Source organism: Ruditapes philippinarum, unplaced genomic scaffold (genome assembly GCF_026571515.1).
Source record: "Ruditapes philippinarum isolate M1 unplaced genomic scaffold, ASM2657151v2 ctg1984_1_1_1_1, whole genome shotgun sequence".
Classification (NCBI taxonomy): Eukaryota; Metazoa; Mollusca; class Bivalvia; order Venerida; family Veneridae; genus Ruditapes; species Ruditapes philippinarum.
The window spans coordinates 34,447-62,274 of record NW_026857963.1 but is presented as its reverse complement, the minus strand read 5'-3'; the positions used below and the strand labels follow the sequence as shown (position 1 = coordinate 62,274).

The 27,828-nt window shown below is 33.2% G+C and overlaps 2 protein-coding genes across 2 annotated transcripts; one reads left to right on the top strand and one right to left on the bottom strand.

The window, feature by feature from the left end:
• The first annotated feature begins 1,083 nt into the window (after positions 1-1,083).
• Positions 1,084-5,153, top strand: LOC132751621 (uncharacterized). The gene is made up of 2 exons (XM_060741816.1): positions 1,084-1,202; positions 2,700-5,153. The coding sequence occupies exon 2, from the start codon at positions 2,745-2,747 to the stop codon at positions 4,470-4,472; it is 1,728 nt and encodes a 575-aa protein (XP_060597799.1). The 5' UTR covers positions 1,084-1,202; positions 2,700-2,744; the 3' UTR covers positions 4,473-5,153.
• A 16,332-nt stretch (positions 5,154-21,485) lies between these two features.
• Positions 21,486-22,445, bottom strand: LOC132751623 (transcription intermediary factor 1-beta-like). The gene has a single exon (XM_060741818.1). It carries the CDS (start codon positions 22,443-22,445, stop codon positions 21,486-21,488), a length of 960 nt encoding a protein of 319 aa, XP_060597801.1.
• Positions 22,446-27,828: the final 5,383 nt, after the last annotated feature.

Below are 27,828 nucleotides of genomic sequence, written 5' to 3'. Positions count from 1 at the left end.
AAAGTTAAAAGTGAAACAAGAAAACTGGATTGTTATGCTTAGTTGAAGACATTGATAAAATTATTACGTGAAATGGATCATAGTCCAGTGTGATGATTTAGAACCAGGATTTACAAAATACATAATTTGCTCTCCCACAGCAGAAACTAAAGGAAACCTATAAAAGATCACCACGCACGGACGCACGGATACATGCGCGGACAAGTGACATTACAATATTTCTAATCTGATGATAATTATATTGACAGTGTAAATTTGAAAGAGAGCTGTTAGGGCTTTTATCACATAAACCGAGGCGCAGGAGTGTAATAAAGCCATGTAATAAAAACGATATTACACTAGTGTAATTATACTTTGACATGACGTCATTTGCGCTATATAGAAACATAGCGTTAAAAAGCGCTAATGTTAGCGTTACACTGTAGGCGCGTGATTAAAAAATTACTCATTTTAACAGTTTACTGGTCATATTTTATATATGTTATAAATAGAATATTATATTCGTGTAGATTCAATACTAAATTTATTGAACAGAGGCTCGCATAATATGATTTTATTCAACGCGTTCAATAAATTCAGTATTAAACTACACTCATTTAATTTCCTCTATTTATTATTTAGGTTGGGGTTTTTATTCTATATAGGGGGTCACTATTCTATGTTAGGGTAATTTTCTACGTGTAGGGGAGTAATAATATTATGAATCCAGGCTCATAATATTATGACCGGAGATTATTATATTATATTAAGTATTGACCGGGGGTCTTTGTAATAGGGACCAGTTAACAACGTTACACCGGTTAAAATTTATTTCTACTGCGCCGCGCCTGACCAATTTAATTTTGTAAAAACGTACTAATACACTTTAACCTATACATAAAGATCGATATAGGCGACATTAATGTATTGTACCAGAACTCAACGATAAGGTCTCAACCAATATTTTAGCAATGAGAAATGTGAATTGTTCTTATTTTTAAAGCTGAATGAAGTTCCTAACCCCGTGGTATACGCCTGTGCTATCTATTGAATTTCATATGTACTTTTGTAGATCTATATGTCAAGTTGTCAGCCATATTTTTTCGAAAAAAGAAAATCTGATAGTATGTATAGTAGTGACCTACATTTCAAATAAGATCGATAAAAATATGAGATTTAACGTGAAAGTCTTTTTTAATAGAGGATCACCTGGTTATTAAAATGTAAGTGCTTTTTTAGAATAAGAATCAAATCATTAATGTTGTATTTGATTAATTGATAATCAAGATTAATTTGATAAATTACATAATGAAGATAATATCTTATATTATCCATATTTTATTGGAGCTGATTCACGTCATGTCGTATTTTCGCTTTTTCGCCTCAAAATGCATTTTGACGCGAAGACAGTCTAAAAAGTAAATATTTATTTACTAAATGTGAAAATACGTCATGGCGTAAATCATGATAGATCTGTTTACTTATATTTCATGCACTCAAGACAATGCTGTAATTACTTACATTCTCAAAATAGATAGAAGGTTTTTGTGATTTTGTAGATTTCACCTTATCATTTAAAAAAAAAAAAAAAAAAAAAAACATTTTATAAGTGAAAAAAAAATATTTGTAAAACATCATTGGGCGTTGCATATACATGTACATGTATACTGTCCAAGCCACGCACCGACTGCCTTTCTTTCATACCAAAATGCATCAAAATTCCATGCACAAATTTTGTACATATTGAGGGTATTTAAAAATGTAGCCACTGATTTAAATGATAACCGTCTGATAAACTATGTAAACAGTATAGTTTTAACCTTAACAAAATGAAGTACAATACTTATTGATTAACCTTGATAGTAAATTGACTGTGTATTATAAAGATGTATGAAATTTAGTACCGTAGTAAAAACATAAATCTGTAAAATAATTAACTACCATATTAAGTCTAAAACGAAGATTTATAAAAGATATTAAAGTCATTCCTGCCAGACTGAGGGTTGTCGTCCTTACCCCAGTTGGGCTTACTAAGATGTATGAAATTTAGTACCGTAGTAAAAACATAAATCTGTAAAATAATTAACTACCATATTAAGTCTAAAACGAAGATTTATAAAAGATATTAAAGTCATTCCTGCCAGACTGAGGGTTGTCGTCCTTGCCCCAGTTGGGCTTACTTTTTTCTTACACTTTCTTTCATTATACAGTATTTTTATATTTTTAGGTTCTTTTTAGAAAGAAATAAAATTGTGTCATGTTAAGAATGTAATTACTTTACGTTATTTATTGACTAAAGAAGGCTAAATTTGATAAAAATGTGGAAGATTCTACCTACAATTTCAAAGTCTGATAAAATCAAAACTTAAAAAAACGTAGGTCAAATTTGAGCAAACTTTGAAAACAGCTTCTTAATGTAGTAGATTTTTTCGATATTTTCAATTAAATACTCTAAGCAGGAAAATGATTTAACAAGTGTTTAACGGGTTGGGAAGGGTATCATTTTTATTCTGTCTAAATCAATCATTAAGCGTGTGTGATGTCTTAGCTGTTTCTAAAGCAATCAAGTTTCAAATGGCTGATAATAAAAGTTCCTAAAAAGACTACTAGTATATAAAGTTTTGTACAGAAAAGTATTTACAAGTCCAAAGCCGTACAGTAAATTTTGTTAATATTTTGAAAACAGGTGTCTTGCAACACATATTTTGTTAATTTTTCAGTTTCTGAAAGTGCCAACAGGTGTTAAGGACCATAACTGTTGACAGATGGCAACAGCAAAAGAGGACGAAGATACGATGGCAGATGCAAATGAAGACGGAAATCTGGGCCAAGCATTAGAGTTCTTTTGTGGTCCTTGTAAGAACAATGGTGAACATGAAGTTCCAGTCAGTTATTGTGAAGAATGTAATGAATATCTGTGCAAGCATTGCAACAAAGCCCATAGAGGATTGGCTGCTACAAGAAACCATGTGGTTAAAGAAAAGGATGGACTCCTTGCACAACCTGTTGTGAAAAACTGTTCAATAGAATTTTCTGAAAAATGTACAGCACATCCAAGTCAGGTTATTGTTCATTACTGTGTATCACACAATGAGTTTTGTTGTTCGCAATGCCTATATCTGGGCCACAAAGTCTGCAAAGATGTCAAAAGTGTCACTGATTATTTCAACGATTTTGACGTGCATCAAGAAGAGAACAAGTTAAAATGCAAAATGCGTACACTTTCTGATGAAGTTTCCAAAACGATGAATAAAGTTCAGAGAAGCATAAAGGCTATAGAAAATCTTCACCAAGGAGCTCAGACACAAATGCTAGAAACTAAACGCATGGCTATTGATCACATTGAACACCTATATAGTTCACTTAGTAGGAAACTTAATAAGATGAGAGAAGAAGACATGAACAAGATTGTTCCGTATAGACACAAATGCAACGCCATTTTGTTTGATATGAACACATTGGAATCTTACTTCAACGAAAAGACTAAGTATAGTAAGAACCAACTGTGTTTTGCTATTAAGAAAGCTGATGCAAAGGTAGACATAAATTTCCATGAACTGGTAGAAGTAGACTGTGGCGAACATTTGAATTTTACGAGGTACAAGTTCATACCTCAGGAAGCCATAAAAAACCTACCAAGACAATCAAGCTCTTTCGGATCACTTAATATTCAGAATAATGCAATTAAGTCTGCTGTAAACATAAAAAGTTTGCACACCAAAGATGTGAAAGACAGCAAGAACTGCTGCATTACAGGGCTTGCTTTGATAGCAGATAGCAAAATTGTTCTGACCGACTTTAGCAATTCATCCGTGAAGCTTATTGATACCCATGAAGATAAAGTGATATCAAAATTGAAGGTTGAGTCAGCACCATGGGATGTCACTTGTGTGTCCAGCAATAAAGTAGCTGTTACTGTCCCAGGAAAGAAAATCATTGAATTGTTAACGATCGACGAATGTTCAAAGTTTGAACATGAACAAAGCATTACATGTGCAGGCAAGTGCTACGGGATAACAAAGAGTAAAGACAAACTGTTAGTTATTGTCATTGAAAATAATGGTAGAGCTAAATTACAGGGATACGAATCAGATGGTACAATTCTCTTATCAGTTAAAATTAATGTCGAGAATCCGAAATATGTTGTATGTGATGATGGTCGTTCAAGGATATATATCTCCGATAATTCTGAATGGCCGGTCATCTCAGAACTCTCAAGTGAGAACTTCAGAAAATTAGGCGAATTGACGTCATGTAACGATGGAGTTTTTGGAATGGAAATAGACAATACTGGGATTTTGTACTATTGTGATTCGAACGATAATGAAATAGATGTAGTCAAATTAGACGAAAAAGGAGGAAATGAAAGGAAAATACAAAGTCTCATTTCAGATATAAAGCCTAAACTTAATTGTTTAGCATTCTGTTATGAGACCAGTCGTCTTTTTGTCGGGTTAGATGGAAATGAAATAAAGGTTTATGCAGTGTTTTAAATATATGCACTTGTGTTCTGGTTAAATAGAGAAAAACAGAATCCATAAAAACACACCCCAAACGACTAAATTGAAAATGTTGCACGATCGGTTTAATTGAACCTGTTCATAGGCGGAAATGGGAAGTGCTACCTACCGTCCACGCGCCTAGCACCGGCTGAAGCATTAAAGTTTGAAATATTTTTGTGTTAGTAACTAAAAAAGGAGACAAGAGGATAAAAATATGTAGATTAACGTACGTTCAACGGATTAGTTATTTAACAATTGAAGTCAGTATACAGTATGAACATGTGTTAGTGCATATGCAATTAAAACAAATTACTTAATGAGTAAATAATGCGTATACGTTAAATTAAGGTATCTCCCTTATATATATAAGTAATATGTATATGAAGAATAACTATTACTTTCATGTAAATATGCACATCACATGCTTAAATATAGAAGCAATTGTAATTGAAGAATACACGTACATGTTTTTACTCGAGGAATGTATTTAGTAGAGCTACTGGAATACAGTTTAACTGAACATAGGTTCTGTTTTTACACAACATATAACAGTATAACCTGAATTTCTAAGGGAAAACATTTAATACGAAGAATTAAGATAAACTTTTCAAGTTTAACATAGAAATATGTATTATCTTCCGACTATTAAGCAAGTGAACATTATTTTATTACCTTTCCAGATTTTTTCAGCCTTTTTGATTGGATATTGATCACCCGAAAGAAATTGATATAACCGAGCCAGACGGTTAATATACACACTAAATTTCCCCGTTGGGTACCCAACGTTGTAAACAACATGCGCTGAGGTGATGCGCGTACGGTTCGATTTTACGCGGTGTAAATTCCGATTTACAAGCACTTTTTAACTGTCAAATGATAAATATTTACCAAAGTAGAGTAATGATACATATTACCATCAGTATTGAAAACAAATATGACCTTGTGAAAGCTTGATATTAATTACAAAAAAGTGCGTTCAATAGACTACTCCTTTTCTCTTGTTTACATTCGTCAGGTACGGGAAAAATACGTCATGTATTTATGTGACGTCATGTTGTGACGAAGAGGTACCCTAAAGGGAATCTTATTTCGACGTTTCATTTGAAACAGCAATGATTTTTTAAAAAATCGTCTAAACTCGGCAGGGGAAGGGTAATAAAATTATTATTTTGGTTTTGGAGTGATATATGTGGATATATTACCTGCCAAGATAAAATATCACCCTCGCCTAACGGCTCGGGTGATATAAAATCTTAGCAGGTAATGTATCCACATATATCACTCCAAAACCAAAATAACATATAACATTGTGGCCAGTATAATCAAGTTGACGTTTGTGATTGATAACAAAACAATAAAAGGATGACATGATGACTACAAGCTGAAACGTATCCAAAACGTAAGAGGTCCCATTGCTTCTCTTATAACACAAACCATCTGTAAGTTGGAAGCGACATACCAATGATATGGTATACTACGAGAATTGATCTAGACATATACATTCTCGATATGCTGAAAATCAAATGTTCAGATTCCCCCAGAAAAATAGTTTGTCTGACACTATCATAATGTATTATTTACCAGAAATATATCCGTATACTAGTATTAATCATATCTTCAATAAAAAGACAAGAATATTGCCTATTCCATGTTAAAGAAACACCGCTCATCCATAAAATATTTAAAAAGACAGTTTCTGACTACTTTCGATTCCTTCCTATGTATTTTTATGCCCCCGCCATGTAATGGCCGGGGCATATAGTGTTACCCTGTTCCGTCCTTCCGTCATTCCGTCCTTCCTTCATTCCGTCATTCTGTCATTCCGTCATCATCAGTTTCCGTTCATTATCTTAGAAACTTTTGCACATATTCAACTCAAATTTGACATATGGATATGTCATGAGAAAATGCAGGTCAAGTTCGAATTTGGTCATGGTTCAATGATTTTTTGCAGAGTTATGCCCCTTTTTCTTTGAAAATAATGTGAAATTTTCAGTTTCCGTTCATTATCTTCCCAACGGTAGAACACATTCAATTTAAATTTGACATATGGATATGTCATGAGAAAATACAGGTCAAGTTCGAATTTGGTCATGGTTCGATGATTTTTGGCAGAGTTATGCCCCTTTTACTTTGAAAATAATATGAAATTTTCAGTTTCCGTTCATTATCTCCATAACGGTACAACACATTCAACTCAAATTTGACATGTGGGTATGTCATGAGAAAATACAGGTCTAGTTCGAATTTGGTCATGGTTCGATGATTTTTGGCAGTGTTATGCCCCTTTTACTTTGAAAATAATATGAAATTTTCAGTTTCCGTTCATTATCTCCCCAACGGTACAACACATTCAACTCAAATTTGACATATGGATATGTTATGAGAAAATACAGGTCAAGTTTGAATTTGGACATGGTTTGATGATTTTTGGCAGAGTTATGCTCCTTTTACTTTGAAAATAATATGAAATTTTCAGTTTCTGTTTATTATCTCCCCAACAGTACAACACATTCAACTCAAATTTGACATATGGATATGTTTTTGGAATGCCCAGGCCAAGTTCGAATTTGGTCATGGTTCAATGATATTTGGCGGAGTAATGCACCTTTCACTTTGAAAATAATATGAAATTTACAGTTTCTGTTCATTATCTTCCCAACAGCGTTACATATTCAACTCAAATTTGGCATATGGGTATGTCAAAGGAATGTGCAGGTCAAGTTGGAATTTGGTCATGGTTCGATGATTTTTAGGCAGAGTTATGTCCCTTTCACTTTGAAAATAATATAGATCATCTTAGGAATAAGCAGTTTAAGTTTGAATTTGGTCGTGGTTCAATGATTTTGGACAAACTTATCTTTCTTAAATATTGGACAAATTTTAAACTTTCAGTTTCAGCACTCTTACTTTTTTGGAAATGTATGTAGCCATTATTTTGGCTACAAATATGAAATATGCTATTTTCAAAAGGTTTAGACTGAATAATTTCAGTGTCTTGAACATTGTATGAAAATGGTTTGTGTTAACATTGAAAAGTTTTAAGGGCTTTGAACTTAAAATGAAAACAATAATTTGTGCAAATAAATTTGGAACTAAATATTATAACATCTGAAATTTTGGCTGCATGCGGGGGCATCCGTGGCATGATGACACATTTCTAGTTTCTTATATCTTCTTTTCTATCCAGGGTTCCACATCATGTGGAGCAAGGACAGATAACGACAATCATGTCACCATTTATGAGAATGAAACTCGTTGAATGCTCCATAATGAAAACTGTTAGATTGACATCTTTCATTAATATGGAAGGGGGGTCAACACATCTAAACATCAGGTCGGTTGTATTTATTTTAACTTTGTCTACCAGTTTCGGATAACAATAGTTCATAAATTTATCATTTTAACTTGAATAAAAGTCACAGCTAAGGTACATAAAAAAGACAGTAAACTTTTAGTTCAATGTTAATAAAAATAAAAATTTCGTTCATGTTCTAAGATAAATTGTCCGACTCCATCTTGCAGTAAGGTTGTGTTGCTGTCTGATATTTTGTATGATTCATAGATTGGTCGGATAAGTTCAGGTATATCAAATTGGAAAATGTTTTCATCTGTTCTTGGTTTTCATATACGTTTTTCTTATTGTGCCACTCTGTACATAAATATTCCATTTAATTTTGTTTAAAATAGACTTTAAGTATGATCCTTTCTTTAGGATTTTATTTCTTGCGTTTTTCTATTGCTAATTTTAGTATCTTGCTACCACGATGATGTACGTCTATTTTTTCAAAATATTTATTCGATTGTATATTGCTAGTGCTTTTTAATGACATAAAAATATTTAGTATCTTCCACAGGGGTAAGACGCTTTCATCTGATATTATCACCTACCGCTACCCCCTCCCCCTAAAAAAAATAGAATGAAAATTATGTATGATAGGCTCATATAAATGTTGTTATGAATACTAAATGTGGAAATTGACTTTAAATAATATTTTTGGGGGTTTAACTGGGACTGGGGGCGGATAATAGGGGGTAATAAAGCGTCTTATCTCAGGTAGGATAATATTTTTAGTGCTTTTGATTTGAGGTAGAAATCAGCATATTCAGAGACTTTTTCACGAGGGACTTCGTGAGTTATTTTTTTTTTTGTGAATTTTAGGAAACATATAAAATGACGATGCTCTTCTTTTTGAGCAAATAATTCAATGTGATTATAAGGTAAAAGTTGTATCTTAAAAATGTATTAATTTCTTTGGATACATTATCAGTTTAGTGTGTTCAAATATTGGTAGACATACTTAATTCTACATAGTTAAATGATAACTGATTATATGTATTTCCATGCTCTTTTCAAATAATGTAACCGCCCGACATTATAAAGGCCATGAACATGCAATTGTTCAAATGCTGAATAAATATATAAATTGAATTGATATACATAATGTATTAGTTAATTTACGTGGCACTTCACAATAAAATGTTTGATTGTTTAATGTCATGTTTGTTTAGAATAACTATTGCCCGTTTTTGTGCCCCCACTTTAGTGGAGGGGCGAGGGGGCATTTAGATTTACTATTTCCGTTCGTCCGTCCATCATTCGTCCGTTCTCATTTTGTGTCGCACGTAGCTGATATTATTTGACCTAGTGTCATGAAACTTTACAGGAATATAAACCAGTATGTGTGGTTGTGCTCTGGGTATTTTCGTGTAGATATTTTTGTATTTTAAGAGTTATTGCCCTTGACTTAGTAAAAATCTGATGTTTTCAACGTGTGTCGCACGTAACTCAAATAGTATTTGATCTAGAGTCATGAAACCTTACAGGAACGTTGCTCAGCGAATGAAGTTGTGCACCTGGGTACTTTTGTGTGGATATATTTAGTGTTTTTAGAGTTATTGCCCTTGACTTAGTAAACATTTACAATATTCAACTTGTGTCGCACGTAACTCAAAAAGTTTTTGATCTATAGTCATGAAACCTTACAGGAATGTTGCTCAGCATGTGGAGTTGTGCACCTGCGTATATTTGTGTTTATACATTAAGTGTTTTTAGAGTAATTGCCCTTGACTAAGGAAAAATCTGCAATTTTCAACTTCTGTCGCACGTAACTCAAAATGTATTTGATCTTGAGTCAGGAAACCTTACAGGAAAGTTGCTTAGCATGTGAAAGTGTGCACCTGGGTATTTTCGTGTGGATATATATAGTGTTTTAGAGTTATTGCCCTTGATTTAGTAAATATTTACAATTTTCAACTTGTGTTGCACGTAACTCAAAAAGTATTTGATCTATAGTCATGAAACCTTACAGGAATGTTGCTCAGCATGTGGAGATGTGCACCTGCGTATATTTGTGTTTATACATTAAGTGTTTTTAGAGTAATTGCCCTTGACTTAGTAAAAATCTGCAATTTTCCATTTGTATCGCACGTAACTCAAAAAGTATTTTATCTAGAAACATAGAACCTTACAAGAGTGTTGCACAGCATGTGAAGTTGTGCAACGGGCTAATTAATTTCGTGTGGATTTATTTAGTATTTTTAGAATTTTTCCCCTACACTTAATAAAAATTTGCAATTTTCAACTTGTGTCGCATGTAGCTCAAAATGTATTTGCTCTAAGGTCATGAAACTTTATAAGAATGTTGCTCAGCATGTGAGGTTGTGCACCTGGGTATTTTTGTTTGGATATATTTAGTGTTTTTAGAGTTATTGTCATTGACTTAGTGAAAATTAGCAATTTTCAGCTTGTGTCACACGTAACTCAAAAAGTTTTTGATCTATAGTCATGAAACCTTACAGGAATGTTGGTCAGCATGTGGAGTTGTGCACCTGCGTATATTTGTGTTTATACATTAAGTGTTTTTAGAGAAATTGCCCTTGACTAAGGAAAAATCTGCAATTTTCAACTTCTGTCGCACGTAACTCAAAATGTATTTGATCTTGAGTCAGGAAACCTTACAGGAAATTTGCTCAGCATGTGAAAGTGTGCACCTGGGTATTTTCGTGTGGATATATATAGTGTTTTAGAGTTATTGCCCTTGATTTAGTAAATATTTACAATTTTCAACTTGTGTTGCACGTAACTCAAAAAGTATTTGATCTATAGTCATGAAACCTTACAGGAATGTTGCTCAGCATGTGGAGTTGTGCACCTGCGTATATTTGTGTTTATACATTAAGTGTTTTTAGAGTAATTGCCCTTGACTTAGTAAAAATCTGCAATTTTCAATTTGTATCGCACGTAACTCAAAAAGTATTTTATCTTGAAACATGGTACTTTACAGGAGTGTTACACAGCATGTGAAGTTGTGCAACGGGCTAATTTCGTGTGGATTTATTTAGTATTTTTAGAATTTTTGCCCTACACTTAATAAAAATTTGCAATTTTCAACTTGTGTCGCATGTAGCTCAAAATGTATTTGCTCTAGGGTCATGAGACTTTATAAGAATGTTGCTCAGCATGTGAGGTTGTGCACCTGAGTATTTTTGTTTGGATATATTTAGTGTTTTTAGAGTTATTGTCAATGACTTAGCAATTTTCAGCTTGTGTCACATGTAGCTCAAAAAGTATTTGACATAGGGTCATGAAAATTCACAGGAATGTTGATCAGCATGTGTAGTTTTACTTGTGAATTAACTTCTTTTGTCAGTGCTATTGCCCTTGACTAAGTGAAAATTTGCGATTTTCAATTTGTATCGTGCGTAGCTCAAAATGTATTTAACTTAGAGTCATAAAACTTAACAGGAATGTTGGTCAGCATATTTAATTGTGCACCTTGGATTTCGCTTGTGGATTTATCCAGTATTTGTAGAGTTATTGCCCTTTGCTAAGTCAATGTTTTTTTTAGTTTTCAACTTGTGGCACATGTAGCCCAAAATATAGTTGACCTAGAGTCACTAGATTGCAAAACAGTGGAGTGGGGGGGGGGCACCCGTGTCCTATGGACACATTTTCTAGTTAGTCTCTCATTTTTTTTTTTTTGAATGTTTTTATTAACAAATTTGTTTGTTCATCGTAAATCCCTTGACAGATTAGTGTGTTTCCCATAATGAAAAATGTTTATAACAAGAACATGCACATCTGCCATATCAAATACTTTCGTTAAAAATATTCGTTTAAAACACACATGGCTCCATTCAGTCCAATGTCAACTCTTAAAACACTTACATTGGAAGAAAAGTGGTGAAAGGTAATGATACATCTCGGAGTACAATACTGAATTCTATTGGACGTGAACAAGTACACAACTGTCGATCCAAATACATATATAACAAGACGCTAGTCTGTCTTGCTAGCTCGACTTTTTTATGAAAAAAAAATCAAGACGGCGTCGCTGTCTGCAATCGTGTATCTTGATATAACTTTTAAGTTCTTGGTGTATTGTCTTCATACTTGGCAACATCAACCTTTGGGACAAGACCTTTCACTAGACTAGACTAACATTGACCTTTACCCATAAATGACCTTGACATTCAAGGTCAGATGTCAAAATTGTGATTGTTTGTCATTAGTTGCTATAACTTTCTTATTTATAAATAGATTGTCTGCACAATAATCTTTAAGGATAGCCCTTTAAAGCTGCACGCCTCCAGATGAGCCAAAATATTTCAAGAAAATCAATATTGAGGGAAATGCACTTAACATTTAATAAAAATAAAACATTCAAGATCCAAGTTATATTTTACATGTTATGTGCGGTTTTAAGACTGATTTTGCAGTATTTCAACATATTTCTACTGTGTTACTAACGCAGTAAGGGCTGTTTATGCATATCTTGACCACTTTTTGTTATTTTTCTTGGATTTAAATGCCTATTGCAATGTGTAAATTACTTTATTTGTTCACCTCACAATATTTTACTTATAAAAACATTTCCATATTTTCATGAAAATTAACATGAATCTTGAGGCGTGCTGCTTTAAATTAATAAAAAAGACCTTGACCTTCACTCGTAAATGTTTTTGACTTTGAAAGTCAAGTTATTGATTTTTTTTTATTCTTTTGCTAAAACTGGCTGTAACGGTTATTATTGAATGGATTGACTTCATATTATAACAGAATATTCTTTAGGATAAGACCTTTATGTATATCAAACTTAAATTGACCTTGGCTCTTTTATGACCTTGACCTTGAAGGTTAAGTTATTAAATTGTCACTTTAATTTTGCTTCAGTTGACTGTATTTTGGTAACTGATAAATGGGTTATCTTCATACTTTGACAAAACAACATTTGGGACAAGACCCTTTGAAAGGTTGAACTGACATTGATCTTTAAATGACTGTCTGTCAAGGTCAAAGTATTGAATTGAATTTGTGTTAAATTGTCATAATTCTGTAACTGGCTATAATATATATAGCCATGTAAGAGAAAATTTTAGTCACATAAGAGACTGAATGAATACAATTTACCGTTATGTATTCTTATAGATATTTAGCGTGTAATTAAGTAGAGTTAAGCATAATGTTATCCCTTTCTGAGTTGAAATGATAAGGTTTCGTATTTGACTGTTAATTTGGCGTGTTGTTCGCGTGTGTCGTGCTGAAAAAATAGGCTGTGTTGTTAGGGTATGGCCTGGTGTCATAACCCGGCGTGTTGATAGAGTTAGGCGTGCTCTAAGTAGGGTTAGGGGTGCTTATACCATCTGACATGTAACAACAGTACGGTGTAGTGTCATTATCTGACATGTTGACACGCATTTAACCATTATGTTGGTTTGTAGTTAAGGATGACATGCTGTTATTACCTGTCGCGTTGACAGTGTACGACTTGATGTTATTGTCTGAGGTTTTAGTTAAGAATGACGTTTTGTTGTAGTACGCCATGTAAGTAAAGGATGACATGCTGTTATAGTCTGACGTGTTTGTAGAATCTGCCATTTTGGTAGAATTTGGCATAATAAAGCTTTAAAGATTGAAATTATCCACAATCTAAATAAAGTCAGCTCCTAAATTACGCTACGCATTAATTAGGATCTAACATAGTCACCTTTTCGTGGCTTGTAAACAACCAATCATTGGCGATCTTTCATTATTTCGAAAGCGATGCGGTTTCTAATTTTAACCCTTGGAAAACGAATACTGAGAAGGTGATTTTCACATATAGTTGGCGGACAGGTAAACTTGCAAAACAATATTGTCCATTAAAAATTAACTTCATTTTTGCAAGTTGATTTTTTTAAAAATAACACCAAAGACTTTTTTTCTAACAAAAATCAACAATTTCTTTAACGTCCGCGGATAACGGTATTTAGATACTTCTTTAAATGCCTATCTGATGGCATGGCTAAAAATAGCCTTTCTCGGGAAATCCGAATTATAATGAAGGCGAAACATATACGGTCGTCATCAGATCTAAATGGAAGAAATAAGTAGATCTGAACTTTAGTCAGATTGTGATTATCTATTGTGAACTTGCCATCCAGAGTCGTGTTATTGTCCGGCATATAAACATATTCCCGTGCCGTGTTATTTCCTTTTCTAGAATTGTCTTTAATTTCGTTTTTATTGTTATTTGCCGAATTAAGATAAACCCCTATTCACTGTTAACATATACTGAATTATATCAGGTAAAGAGACATTCTTTGATTAATAATTTCTGAAATAAACTGGACGAACTTCCGTACAGATGACCATTTTCCTGAGTGAACCGTAGCTTACAAACTGATCCGTTTTTCGGATTGGCCACATGAGTCCCCCGTTAGGGCCCAGTTACACAGACGGTCGGTCCCCAATCGGTCATTTAATTTTAAATTTACTCGCTATTATGATCGGTTGTCATGCGTGATTTTATTTCTGGTTTTCTGTGTAAACGGCCGTCGGTGACAGAAAGCAAACTCAAACGGGAATGGGTCGATGATTAAATGCTGAAATACTTTTGGTTTTTATCGTTTGTAAATCGGAGCTAAATCGGGCGTAACGCTGATTAATCGGTGTTTGATAGCTAGTCATCAGTGGTTAAACATTTTCCGTCAGATATGGCCGGTGATTCATATTTGGTTATCTTTGTCCGATCGGCGATATCGGTGATTAAGAGCTTGCACATCTCGTGATATAGGTTGCCGTCGGTAATTTTTAAAATATTTTCACCGATCGAGAATTTTAAACGTGTTTAAAAATCCCAATCGGTAATTTTTCACCGACGAAACTTATCTTTCCCCAATAGCAGTTGATAGGTGGAAAACAGGTGACCAATAGGTGATGTCGGTGATAAATACGTTGTCATCGGTTCACTCCATAATTTGGCTAAAAAAGCTACCGATCAATCACCGATGGCTCTGTGTAACTGGGGTGTTAACGACAGCGCTCCTGTAAGAAAAATGGCCGCGAAAATTTACTACAATACAATACAACATTCTTTTATTTCGTCAAGGTTACATTTGTAACAACAGACATTACAATAATCAAGTAAATAAATACATGCGTGGGTATCAAATAGAAAACAATTACATGTTTCACGTCAAGTATGATAGATAATCAAGCGAAAATTAGTACATGTAAATTATTGATTATATTCCGGTTGTACATGTACTATGATTGAAACAAAAAAGCTGCAAATAAGTTTTTTAAACACACTGGGATATATGTACGTACAATTAAGAGTTAACACGAATAAATTTTGAACGCATAAATATTAGCATATAGCATCTGCATTTTTTGCATGTAAATTTTAAAAATTTTCTTTTGTTTAATACACAACATTATGAAATAAGCTTATCATTTGTTAACTACTTGATAACATTGTGTAAATTTTTTAACCGTATGCTAGACTGTAATACCGTACTCGTACTAATGTGTCAATGTCCTTAATCAGAGTTTGACGAAATGGGCCAAGAGGTTGCGATTGCAATTTCAGCGAGACACAGGCGTTTAAGTCTTCATGACGATTTCGTCTGCTGACAAACTTCCGAAGCCTACACTGAGATACCCATGGTTCCGATTTCGTTGCAGATTGGCCAGATTCATGGCTTTATTTCCTTGTACGGTATTTAAAAGCTCGCATTGCATAAGCTATCTAGTCCACGCGGATTGTTTATTTAGAAAATACACAACAAGTATTATTCGTACATTATTTTCCGTGGTCCTCGCCCACTAAGCAAAGTCTCAAAATTATCCGCATCGCAACGATTTCTTCTACTGGTATATAAACTGCGTATATTCTATAAAAATACTCAATACATAATAGAAAGGGCATGGAAACACGAGGCTATGTGATTTGTACGAGGGAGCATGAGCTATTGAGTGCGGGTAACTATGGTGGCTGATTTGGTACCTTGTGCGTTGCGTTGTCGATAGCGACAATTCAACCTATATCGTTTTCGTCTTGTCGCTAGCTACAACACGACAAAGCGCCACACGGCGCGTACTCGTGCTGTCGTCTTGTCTCTAGCGAAGCACGCCAAATGGCGCGTTGTCGTGCGGCGCGTTGTCGCCCTGTCGCTTTGCTCATAAGCCAATCCTTCGATTTGAATCGAGCGACAATGTGACATCGTGACAATACGCCGCATGACAACGCGCCGTCTGGCGTTCATCATTGGTTATAAGGCTTGCAACACTGATATTCAATTCGATGTTGGCTTAAACAATTTAAAATAATAATAATGAAAAACAACATCAACAAAAACATGAGTTGCCTTAACTGGGATTTGAATTCCAGACCTCTCACCCTCTAAACGAGCGTGTAGCCCCTGGACCACGGGGAAGTTATAAGAAAGCAGCCTGAAGCAAACCACATTATTCTAAATAAGGGTTTGTAATCCTTATTAATTTCTTTAGAATTAAACTGAAATTGATTATCGATAGTCGACTGTTTAAAGTCGTCCCTGTCCTAGAGTCATCATCCTTACTTTATTTTTCAGGAAGTCTAAATAACAAATATTCTGTTGATGTTTTTTTTACTTATCCCACTCCGATCATGCCGTTATGAAACAAGCTTATTTTGCCGTTATGATTATATTCTTTATTCCATGTGCTTAATTAACAAAACTCATTTAATAATTCATCTTTCATACAAAAACAACAAATCATAAGCACGAAAAACGACTACGTTATATAACTCATAACGTAAGTATTTATTATTTAATCATTATACATACATGTATATACAATGTATACTTTGTATAATGCGTCAGGTAACTTTGAATCTTTTATCAAGATTACATAGAGGATATTTGTTTGTTTGTGTGTTAGATGAAATTTTATTTCATCGAGTGGGCTTTAAAACAGTATTCTCACGAGTGGCGTAGCTTTATACAAGTTAAAACGAAATTTCCATAATATTAACGTTAATATTAAAATCTGTTTATACCATTGAGAGCCCCATTTAGTCGGAATTTCTCATTAAAAACAAGAAGTCTTGAGCTGAAAAATAAGTCCGACAATCAACGTTAAATGACGGTGATATTGTTCATTTTATTTATAAAAAATATGAATGATCGCTTGTTTTAATAATAAAAACAAACAATTCCAAAAAATAGTCCAACCATCTACCTATATTTCTGTTACTTACTGCGAATTTTTATTAGACCTGGCTTTGTTAAATGTAAGCGGCAGTCATTTTTTAAAGTTGCGCATTTCACGGGAGGAAAATAATTGTGTTTGATTCAGAGGGATATCATTTGGATATGTTAGTCATACACCTTTTTAAAAGAAAGAAAACTTATTTGAGGATTGTAACAGACAAAAAAATAAGTGTTGACAGATGTGAAAACATTAAAAAAAGCAGATAGGAAAATGGAAAACTTGGAAGCTGGCTCAGGAACGCTGGGTTGTTTACTTGTTCTTCGAGCTGATTGATGTCATTGCTTTTCAAGTTTTCATAAAGCATACGGTTCTTATTGCTCGTAGGATACTTTAATATGCCCAAATCTCATCTAGAGCAGTTTTGCATGTGGAAGGAATGTATTTTTTTTTCAGACTGTAAAAATGAAACAAAAAAATTTAGAGACGAAATTTGGTGATTGGAATTTGAATGGATAGAAGTAAGTTTTCCTCTTTTTATTACTTTTGACATTTAAGTTATTTATCAATTTCAGCTTTGCTTTTTCTTTAAACAGCCTGACATTGTCAGAATTGTCAGCAAAAATAATATTGAGGTACAACATGGGGAAAATCTTAAAATAGTAGTTCCGTCATTGAAAAGTGTGAAATTATATTTTGATAATTTTCACTGTGAAATTATCAAATATAATTTCCACGGATAACTCAGTAATCCACTAAAAAGCATAAAATAAAACGCTTGCATTACTTTCATTTTCTTTCAAAAAATGGTGGAGCAATTTTATTAAAGTGAACGTACGAGGACAACATACGGGTACTTGGTTAAAATCCTTGTTTAAAGACACAAAATAACAAAATAATAATATATATAGAATGCACCGAGATGATTTAGATGTTCAAGGTTGCGTTTCATAGCAAGTCTTAAGTGTGAAATTTATCTAAAGACACAACCTAAGACAATATTGCGTTTAAAAAAATGCCCTAAATTATAACTCCTAGCTTATTTCTCCACGAAATGCCCTTTAGCAGTTCCAATTCAAATCTAAGTGAACAAAAAAACCGTTCTACATAGGACAAATTTAAATAAGGTCTAATGTATTTAATTAAGAATTTATGATGTTTATTGAAATAGTCCTAAAATTTTCCTAGCTTCACATTAATATTATTAATTATTAAAACACTGTCATTTTGTTAAACTTTTTAATTGGAAAAAACAATAACAGCCATAACAACAACCACACAGTGGTGTATAGAAGATAAATACATGTAAAATAATTACACATTCTTATATTTTATAATAAGTTAACACATATCACAAGAGGGCGTAGTTTAATTCTCAACTTAAAGGTTATTAGAGGAGCGAATATATAGAGGATATTTGTTTAGTTCAGTGTAAGATAGAAATTTATTACATGCTTTTCGGTGGTTTATAGAAATATATCAGTGATATAAAAACTGGTAATTTCACTGTTTGAAACAGTGAAATTACCACTTTGATAATTTCACTGTTTTGAATTTTAGCCCCTTACGTTGTTTCAGTGAAATACCAGCGTGCACAGAACTGGGTACCAACTTAATGACGTGACGTCGTAAATGACGTCACGTTGTATTATAATTAGGCGCGCTTTTCATTCAGTATTAGGTTTAATGTCTTTTAAAACGTTTCTTTGCATATAATAAAAAGAAAATTTGTTTAGTTTAGTGTAAGATCGAAATATATTTCACCTTGTGATCACCAAAAGTTCATATTTCACTCGTGGCTGAGCCACTCGTGAAATATACCTTTTGGTGCTCACTCGGTGAAATATATTCCGATCTTACACTGAACTAAACAAATATCCTCTATATATTTCACCGAGTGAGCACCAAAAGGTATATTTCACGAGTGGCGAAGCCACGAGTGAAATATGAACTTTAGGTGTTCACAAGGTGAAATATATTTCGGTCTTACACAAAACTAAACAAATTTTCTTTTTATTATATGCAAAGAAACGTTTTCAAAAGACATTAAACCTAATACTGAATGAAAAGCGCGCCAAATAATAATACAACGTGACGTCATTTACGACTTCACGTCATTAAGTTGGTACCCATTACTGTGCACGCTTGTATTTCACTGAAACAACGGAAGGGGCTTAAATTCAAAACAGTGAAATTATCAAAGTGGTAATTTCACTGTTTCAAACAGTGAAATTACCAGTTTTATATCACTGATATGTTTCTTTAAACCACCGAAAAGCATGTAATAAATACCTGTATGTGTCTTATTATATATTGGGGTTGCGTTCAATGAACGCCGCCTTTCCTTGTTGATCTTGTTTATCATATTTCAGGTGTACATGGTCACATACAAGAGCAATAATTCAAAATAGGTATACAGTATTTTTAAAAAGTGGTAATTTATGATGAAACACGATACTATAATTTTGTGTTATTGTATAGGACTGATTATTTCCCTTATCTTGATATTCGGTCATTTAAATAAAATGATTAATTAATTAAGCTATAGAAATTTGATATGTTAAGTTGTAATTTATATTAAAGTATATTGAAATTACAGATATAACTATTTAGCACTATTGTGATTTAAATAGACCAACCGATCTGTCACAAATTTGTTTTTTATCTGTATTAACATTTGTGAACGCGCACCTCAAACTTCACAACAATTATTAAAATGATCTCAAAACAACTTTAAAATAATAAATTACTTTACTGATAACGGAAAACGTTATTATGATCAGATATTTGAAGTTCAGCTTTAATTTAGCAAAACAATATTTACAATTACATAGACTCGTGAATTATAAGGCAACGTACATCCTGGTGTATAAAAAATACATAATTTCCATACCCTAGAACAAAATGGGATAGATCAGATTAGACTTTAATTCAACTTAAACTAGAAATAACTTGTCCCTGCTGAGAGCGACTATTTTATGCAGAAATATTACTCAACACACAATACTCGACACCATAGCACTTGCAACATAATTGTTTGATTTATATTCAAGTAGTTTGTATTAAGAATGACCATATTTCCATACTTACTGTGCATAATTAAATTTGATATAATTATGATGTTTGATGATAATATTAAAGGCACATTATGCCTGGGGAAATCCATAGTTATTTAATTCTATAGAAATGTCAAAAATGTTTTGATTATGGATTTATGGTATGTTAGATGTTTAACAGCTGAGGAAAGTACAGCTGAATATGCAATAATGTGTCTTAAAGGTAGCAATATATAAACAAAGTAGTATTTTGACTTCCATACAAAATACTTATTCGCCATAATCATATCAATTGCCAAAAAAGCAAAAGGAGCAAAGATAATGCATCTACATGTATATAGCAAATGGATATTTTTGAAGCTGTATTACGATACAAAAATAAAAAGTTTTTGAGAATAAAAAATATAGCATTTCTGAGGCACAATGGGCCTTTAACTGAGTATGACATCTTATAATAAATATCACAGTAAAACCCAGCCTTTCAACATGCAAACATGTGTCATGCAAATAGCCATTGAATAAAAACCAAGTAAACAATGCTCATTAAAATGCAGTCTTGCACAGCTTTCGAACTACATAATGATTATTATTTATGTTGGTTGCGAATGCTTGGATTTCTTCATAGTTATTCATGCCATGAGTAAAAAACTACAATTTTATATCCCTTTTTGTTAAACAGGACAGTTGGGTGATATTCAATCATCTTTCGGCTGCATTATAGGTAATTATAAATATCAGTTTGTGAGTATCAAGTTTTTTAAAAGTCAAGCATTTTAATGACACTGCAATTTTCTGAATCAAAACGTTCACTAATAAACAATTTTCCTTTGCCTTCTACAATGAGGATGGACACTGGCCTCCCTACATCTTGCAAGTAGATATATTGCATTTCTCTTGTTCTAGGTACAATGACACCGACCTTGTCGCTCTTATTTGGATAACAAACAACGACATAATCGCCGTCGGCGACTGTCATGCCAGCTGGCCGTCCCATCTCCTCATTTTTTATTGTTTTTGTTAGATGTCCTTCAAGTGTAATTCATACAAAGCTTCGTTCTCCCAGTCAGAGACGTAACATTTTCTCCTTATATATTCTATCAGAGAAACATATCTTGGATACTTTAGTACGGTAGTATCAAAGACTTGATGAAGAATATGTCTTTCATGTCTAATACCTGAATAGCAGGAGGATCATAGAATGATACAGCCAGTGTACCATTGTGATGATCGATTCCAAGCACCCTTCCCTGACTTTAAGTTTTTCGACTAACAGACAATCCGTTTTGCGTATCAAGAAACAAGATTTTGTCCTCATTTAGTAAAGTTGTTGCAGCACAGTTGGAATTAATTGTCGTAACCGTCTGCTGGGGGACTGGCTGTTTTCCTAAGGTTGATGTGATTTTACCCTGTGCATAATTAAAGACTTTTAATGATCTGTTGATTTGATCTGCACAAGAATTTCAGTTTCAGATATGATTGTCATACTCCTTATGTAACAGTCCATTCCTGTTTCGTCTTAATATCGAACTTCTGCGACAAATGAGCTTTAATGCCAATGATACACTCCCTGCATTTTCCTGGGTATTTCTTTAATTGCTTATCAAGATGGCCTATGCTTTTGTTATCTATTTTCAAAGCGTTCATTTCTTCAGAAGGAGTGAATTTGAAAGTGTGGATTTGACTTTTAGATGAAATATCCTTATTTATTTCGTGACATTTCTGCAGTTTTTCCTGCACAAGTTTAGATGTAACAAACAAGTTATTAATATTGTCTTTACACTGTTCTAGTTTACTCTGTAATATGACAATTTCATCATTTATTTCATCGCATTGATCATGAAGTTTCTTCTGTGTACGAACATCACAATCATTAACCATTTCTACTTCCTGCATAAGAGTTTCTTCCACATTGTCAAGATAGGTGTCCATATCTTTACAGAATTGTTTAATGTCCTTAATGGCTATTGCTTTTATTTCGTCTGCTGTTTGAAGACTGCATTTGATTTCTTCTTTACATGACGCCAGACTTTTCTTCAGATGATCAATTCTATACTTGGTATAAACAAGTTCGTCACTGACATTACATTTTCTGGAGACGTCTGAAACGAGTTGAATCTTGCAGGAAGTATGTTTAAGAACCATACAATCTCTACATCCAACACTATTGTGTTCGTTGCAGTAAAACTTTACTATTTCGTTCTTATGGTAATCACAGAGTTCCGTGCATGCATCATTTCGAGCAGTAAGAAAACTGGGCATTTCACCTTTGAATTTGATTACATGAAATTTTGTCACGGCCAACTTCCGGTGTGCTTTGATACAGGATGAGCATATAAACTCATTACAATCCTCACAATAACCCTCTGCTTGTACCGTATCATCGTCACCCTTGCATGGCTGGCAAAATAAAATAGCATCTAAAGATCTTTTACGTCCCGAAACATCCATTCCAATAACAAAAAATAGCCGTTTCCGACACAAACCTGTTTATGCACGTTTAAGTCCGCGATAATAGAGTATAGTTTTTTGTTTTGCTATGAACCAACGTTGCTCCTCTTTTTCTGTACACTCATTTCTTAATTTTGAAAACAACTAAACTATCGTTATAAAGATAAATTTATTTACACTACATTTTTGTTACTCGTGGTAGACTAAATATCTTGTATATATTTTCGTGAACTGTGATATCAAAAGATAAAAAATCTAGGCTTTTGATTGGTGTCTAGACGAATGGAGATTAATCAATAATGCAATATTACCGTATATGATTTAGTTAAAGTTATATGTTTACTTTGTTTACTGAATTGCAAGTACATTTTATTTGAGCTTTGTGACAACAGTATTCGTCACGTATATGCCTAAACATTATAATATATGCTTAAACACTTTTTTTCCAGTATTTTTATTCTCCTAAACTGGGATGCATATATTCGCCGTTTGTCAGTCCGTCCGAATAACTAGATAAGGTTTTTCGGCAATTTAACAGTTAAGCGTTCCGTTCAATTCTTTCTGCAACAATAGAATAAGTAGCCGTCAGCTACCTATAAAACGAAGCAATCCATGTTTAAATATACAAATGTATTCACGTACTCATGTTGGTGATAAAGCTAAAAATAAAATAGTATATTATTAGAATGTGTGAGTCTGTGTAATGTTGGATATGAGAATTGGTGAAACTATGTTGTTACCAGTCTTTTTAAAAATGAAATGTTTGCGAATCACAAATGTATATTAATAATATACCACACAGCACTTGACCGACTAGCATATTCAGGAATGGGCGCTAACAGCGCTAAACTTTTTTACTTCACAATTTAAATTCAGTTATATTAAAACAAACATCCGACAGAATAAGAATCAAATAAGGTTCATTTTTTATTCTTTAGCATACACAATGATAAAAGACAATGTTTCATTTCACTAATAAAATAAGAATAGTGGACGGAACAAGCATTTTTACATTTATATTCTGATAGCAGAAAAATAAAAACGAACCATGATATATGTATTTAGTTTACATAATAGCGGTAACATTGTTAAAAACACAGAAACCGAGCGATAGTTTTGAGGAAAAAAAATGAAATACATTTTAATCTGGTTTTCTCTTGAATTAATGTAATTTAATATGTAAAATGCACAAAATAATTTGCAAAAAATCACACACCTAAGCTGTATCACAATGGCCTCTCCCCGATAGTGAACAGACTTTTAGTTTCAATTCTTTATGAATATGAGTGTTTAAATATTCTTATCATTATTATGTAAAATACTTAGTTTCTTGTTATCTTTCAATATGAATGTTTACTGATAAATATGATATGTAATAAGTTGATAAAGAAATGAGAATGATTTGCTAAACACGAATAACGTGAATATAAGTAGCTTTAACGGTCAGTTCATTCCTTCAGGATGTTTCACAATTTCTTCAATTACGTTATGGATAAGTACGAGTTTTTCTTCAAAAGTGTCTTCTTACAGACGTAAGAAAATTTCGCCTCCGAAATTTCTTGTTTATCCTAGCCAACTGTCTCCTTCACGTCTGCAAGAAGACACTTTTGAAGAAAATACGAGTGACTGTATTTGACTTATACGACGTTTTTTTTAAAAGTGTAAAGAGCAGATAAATAAAAAAAATGCATTTACTGATAACTAGATTTTATTGAAAATAATGTATGTTCTTGCTGAAAATGTAATTCTATATAAATAGCTGCATGGCCTATAAGATTATGGCAGTGCAAGGTGTGGGTAAATTATATTATAAATGTTCGTGCACTTATTTCAATCGGACAAAATTGACTTCCATTCATTAACGAACAATGTTAAAATGGCTTCATCAAAATGGTGTCATATTTGCTAAAACTGATTATGTCGATGAACATTGAAATATATACCAAACATCTATTGCGTCAATCTAAAATGGATAAATGTTGTGAACCTCAAAGTTGTTAAGTTTTCTTATTTACATTTTTAACGCAATGGCCGTTGATTTATTTATCTATTTATTTATTTTTCGGGGAGGGGCGGATGAGCGACAGTAAATGTCATTTTTTTTCCTGATAGAATGTCAGACGGTTTACAAGAAAAGATAGAGTGTCAACATCATCCAACGAACAACCGTTTCGTCGAAAAAAAAACAACAACAGTCGACAGTAGCTTTGTTCATGGAAATGACCATATATTTCCTTTATTCTTTTTTCGATAAACTAAAATTGCTGAATTGCGCTATCAAGTTCGCTACAACTTTCCGTCTGTTTCTATAGTGTGCTGTTGAGGCAGATAAATTTTCGCCTGATAAGTTTTAAGACTGACTGAATCTCTTGTTATTGCTCGCCTATTTGAAGACTAGGGGGCGCTATTGTACTCACCCAGACATCGGTGTCGGCGTCATTCTTTGGTTTGGTATTTGCGTGCAAGTTGGTGTCTCCAAAACTATTAAAGGGAAGGAATGAAACTTATTTGAGAGAATAATATGCTTTATCCAAGGCCCATTACTCTAATGCGGATTTTGACAGAACTTTTGGACCTTTTCTACATTATCCAGACTCGTTTTTGTACCAAGCACTAAGAATAGTGGAGCGCATAGATAAGTAGCTAGATATTACATTCTCTTTAAAAGAACATGCATTGTAGTCACGGGTGCTGTTGTTAAGATAAAGTTATTGAAAGAAACATGCGAGAAAAAAATGAATGTTAATCATCTATAAAAATACAGAAGGGCGACAGAAGACTTTTAGAGAAAAGGTGTCTTAATACTGGCCCAAACAGGACACCGAATAATGCAGCTGCACTAATTCTGCTTGAAAGGTAACAGTTCTTTAAAAGTGTCTTCTTACAGACGTAAGAAGACAACTTTCGAATGACTCTGCTGGGGTATAGTCGTATAAAATAGCTTGTAAAGTGCCTACTATTTTAAGCTTTTTAAGCATGATTTTGTTTGTTTAACAAAATGTCACCTTGATGGATGTAGTAAAACAAGATAAACAATTTTCGTAACATTCACTTTAATTTGAACAAAACCTAAAATAAACACAACAAAATTGGGAACTTAAGAAGAAATACGGCTTCAGACTATAATCGCTCACTGAACATGTACATCTGTAATGTGTTTCCCTGCATGCGGATAAATAAATTAAGATTTTATGATCAAGTGTAAAAAAAAAATTTCAGTACCGGTTACATGACCCATCAAAAATAAGACAAAACTAGAATTGTGTCTATATGACACATAAGCCCCCACTAATCCAGTGCTACTAGATACAATTATATGCCTAGACACTACATTTCTGAAGTCCATGTATCTCTCTTTTATTTTTTTATAAAAATAAAAAACCCAATAATAAATAATCACTTCAATAATTCAGTTGTACAGTCATGAGCCAAAAGAGAAGATAAAAACACTAATGAACCAATGGAGAAAGATAACAGTTAATCAAAGACGCAAGGTTGTGAAAATGAATTGTTAGATAAAATAATGATTTCAAAAAATAGAACTTCTAATTAAAGAGCAACGTTAAAGGTAAAAATACAAAATGGTGTATTACACAGGTGCACATGCTCATCAACATTTCTGTAAAGTTTTTGTGACAAGCCGTATGGCTTTTTGATTTACATGCGACGCAATTTGAAAATTGAAAATTTTTACATGATTCAAGGACCATAACTCTAACATTTCTAAATAAATCTACACCTGCAATCCCAGGTGCTTAACTTAACATGCTGATCAACATTCCTGTGAATTTTTTTTTTACTGTAGCTTTAGCAGTGTTGGAGATAAAGGCACCACAAGTTGAAAATTGAAAACATTGACTAAGTAAGAGGCCATAACTCTAAAAATTCCAAATAAATCCTCACTTGAAACCCCAGATGCACAAGATCACACGCCGATCAACATTCTGGTGGAGTCTCTTGACTCTAGCTTCAGTACTTTTGGATATACCGGCGACAGAAGTTTAAAATTGCAAAATTTGACTAAATAAGGGATCATAACTCTTAACAAATCCAAATCAGTCCACACCTGAAACACCAGGTGCACATCTCCATACGCTGATTAATATTCCTGTGAAGTTTCTTGACTCTAGCTTAAAAAACACTTCTGGAGACACAGGCGACACGACATTTTGGGACGAACGGGCGGACAGCTTCACCGACAAGGGCGAATCTAAATGCCCCCACTCTGAGGGGGCATACTTGAAGGATCATCACCGAAATTATGTACAATCTTTGACTGACATCAACAATATCATAAAATCATTTAACAAAATTGAATAAATATTATTTCTAGAATAATTGTAAATGAGGGGGAAACAATTTGAAAATCAAGCAAAGCAGGGTTATGGCTCTTGGTTACTGCAATTACTCTGACTGATCTATATCGTTTTTTACAGTTAAAATTAATTTCTTTCATCTTAGTCTTGGAGCATGGGTGACAGATGAATGGACAAGGTGACCAGTATGTTCACCCTATCTCTATTGGGAGTATAATAAACATGTCTAAAACGAGTGTCTTTATCCTTTTCTAAATTCTGATTTTGTAAGTAGTCAAGAATAGTCAAAAGATAAATATACTAGTATTGTTCTTTTTGTCTGAAATAAGATAGCATTTTGTACATGCGTCTATAATGAAGCATATTTTCTTCCATATTAAATTATTCATTTGGCATATTAATTAATATAAATCATATTCAGAACTAACACTGCAGGTGATTCATACTCTCACCCATCACTTTAAGCTAATTCAAAATGGAGTTGTCTGATGTCAAAATTGATCTGGACCTATAGTTTATGATGTTTCATCAGTGAATCAATGATAATTACAATTAATTGCCTTGCTAAAAGGGTATAATAATCTGCTAACCATGATTGTGGTAAAAACAAAAGGGCAGATAACTAAGTAAACAATAATCTTATGTATAATTAACTTGAAGTCTTTCCTCAAAGATTGCTGTGTCCAAGTATAAGGACAATTTCATTCATAGATAACTAAGCTACAGCCCCAAGTATATTTATAATATTTTCTACGTTAGAAAATACATATAATTATGTCAAACTTAAACTGTCAGAGTAATGAAACTTTACACACACGCGCAAACGCACGTGCACAGATTGGTCCAGGTACTTATAATTTCCATTTGTAATTAAAAGGTTTATCGTCAAGCACAGCAAAAAACAGTGAGAATTCAATAATTACACATTCCAGGTCAATGACATTTAAAAGTTAAAGTTAGTTTGATCTTCATAAAGGTTTCGTCTTAAGGATGTCGAATCTATATACGAAAACAGTCCATTCATGAACTAGAGCTGCCACAGGACTGACGAATACCCCACCTGATCT

What these genes read in the sequence shown, in the direction of transcription:
- LOC132751621 (XM_060741816.1), top strand. Translation starts at nt 2,745, where the DNA reads ATGGCAACAGCAAAAGAGGACGAAGATACGATGGCAGATGCAAATGAA.
- LOC132751623 (XM_060741818.1), bottom strand. Translation starts at nt 22,445, where the DNA reads ATGGATGTTTCGGGACGTAAAAGATCTTTAGATGCTATTTTATTTTGC.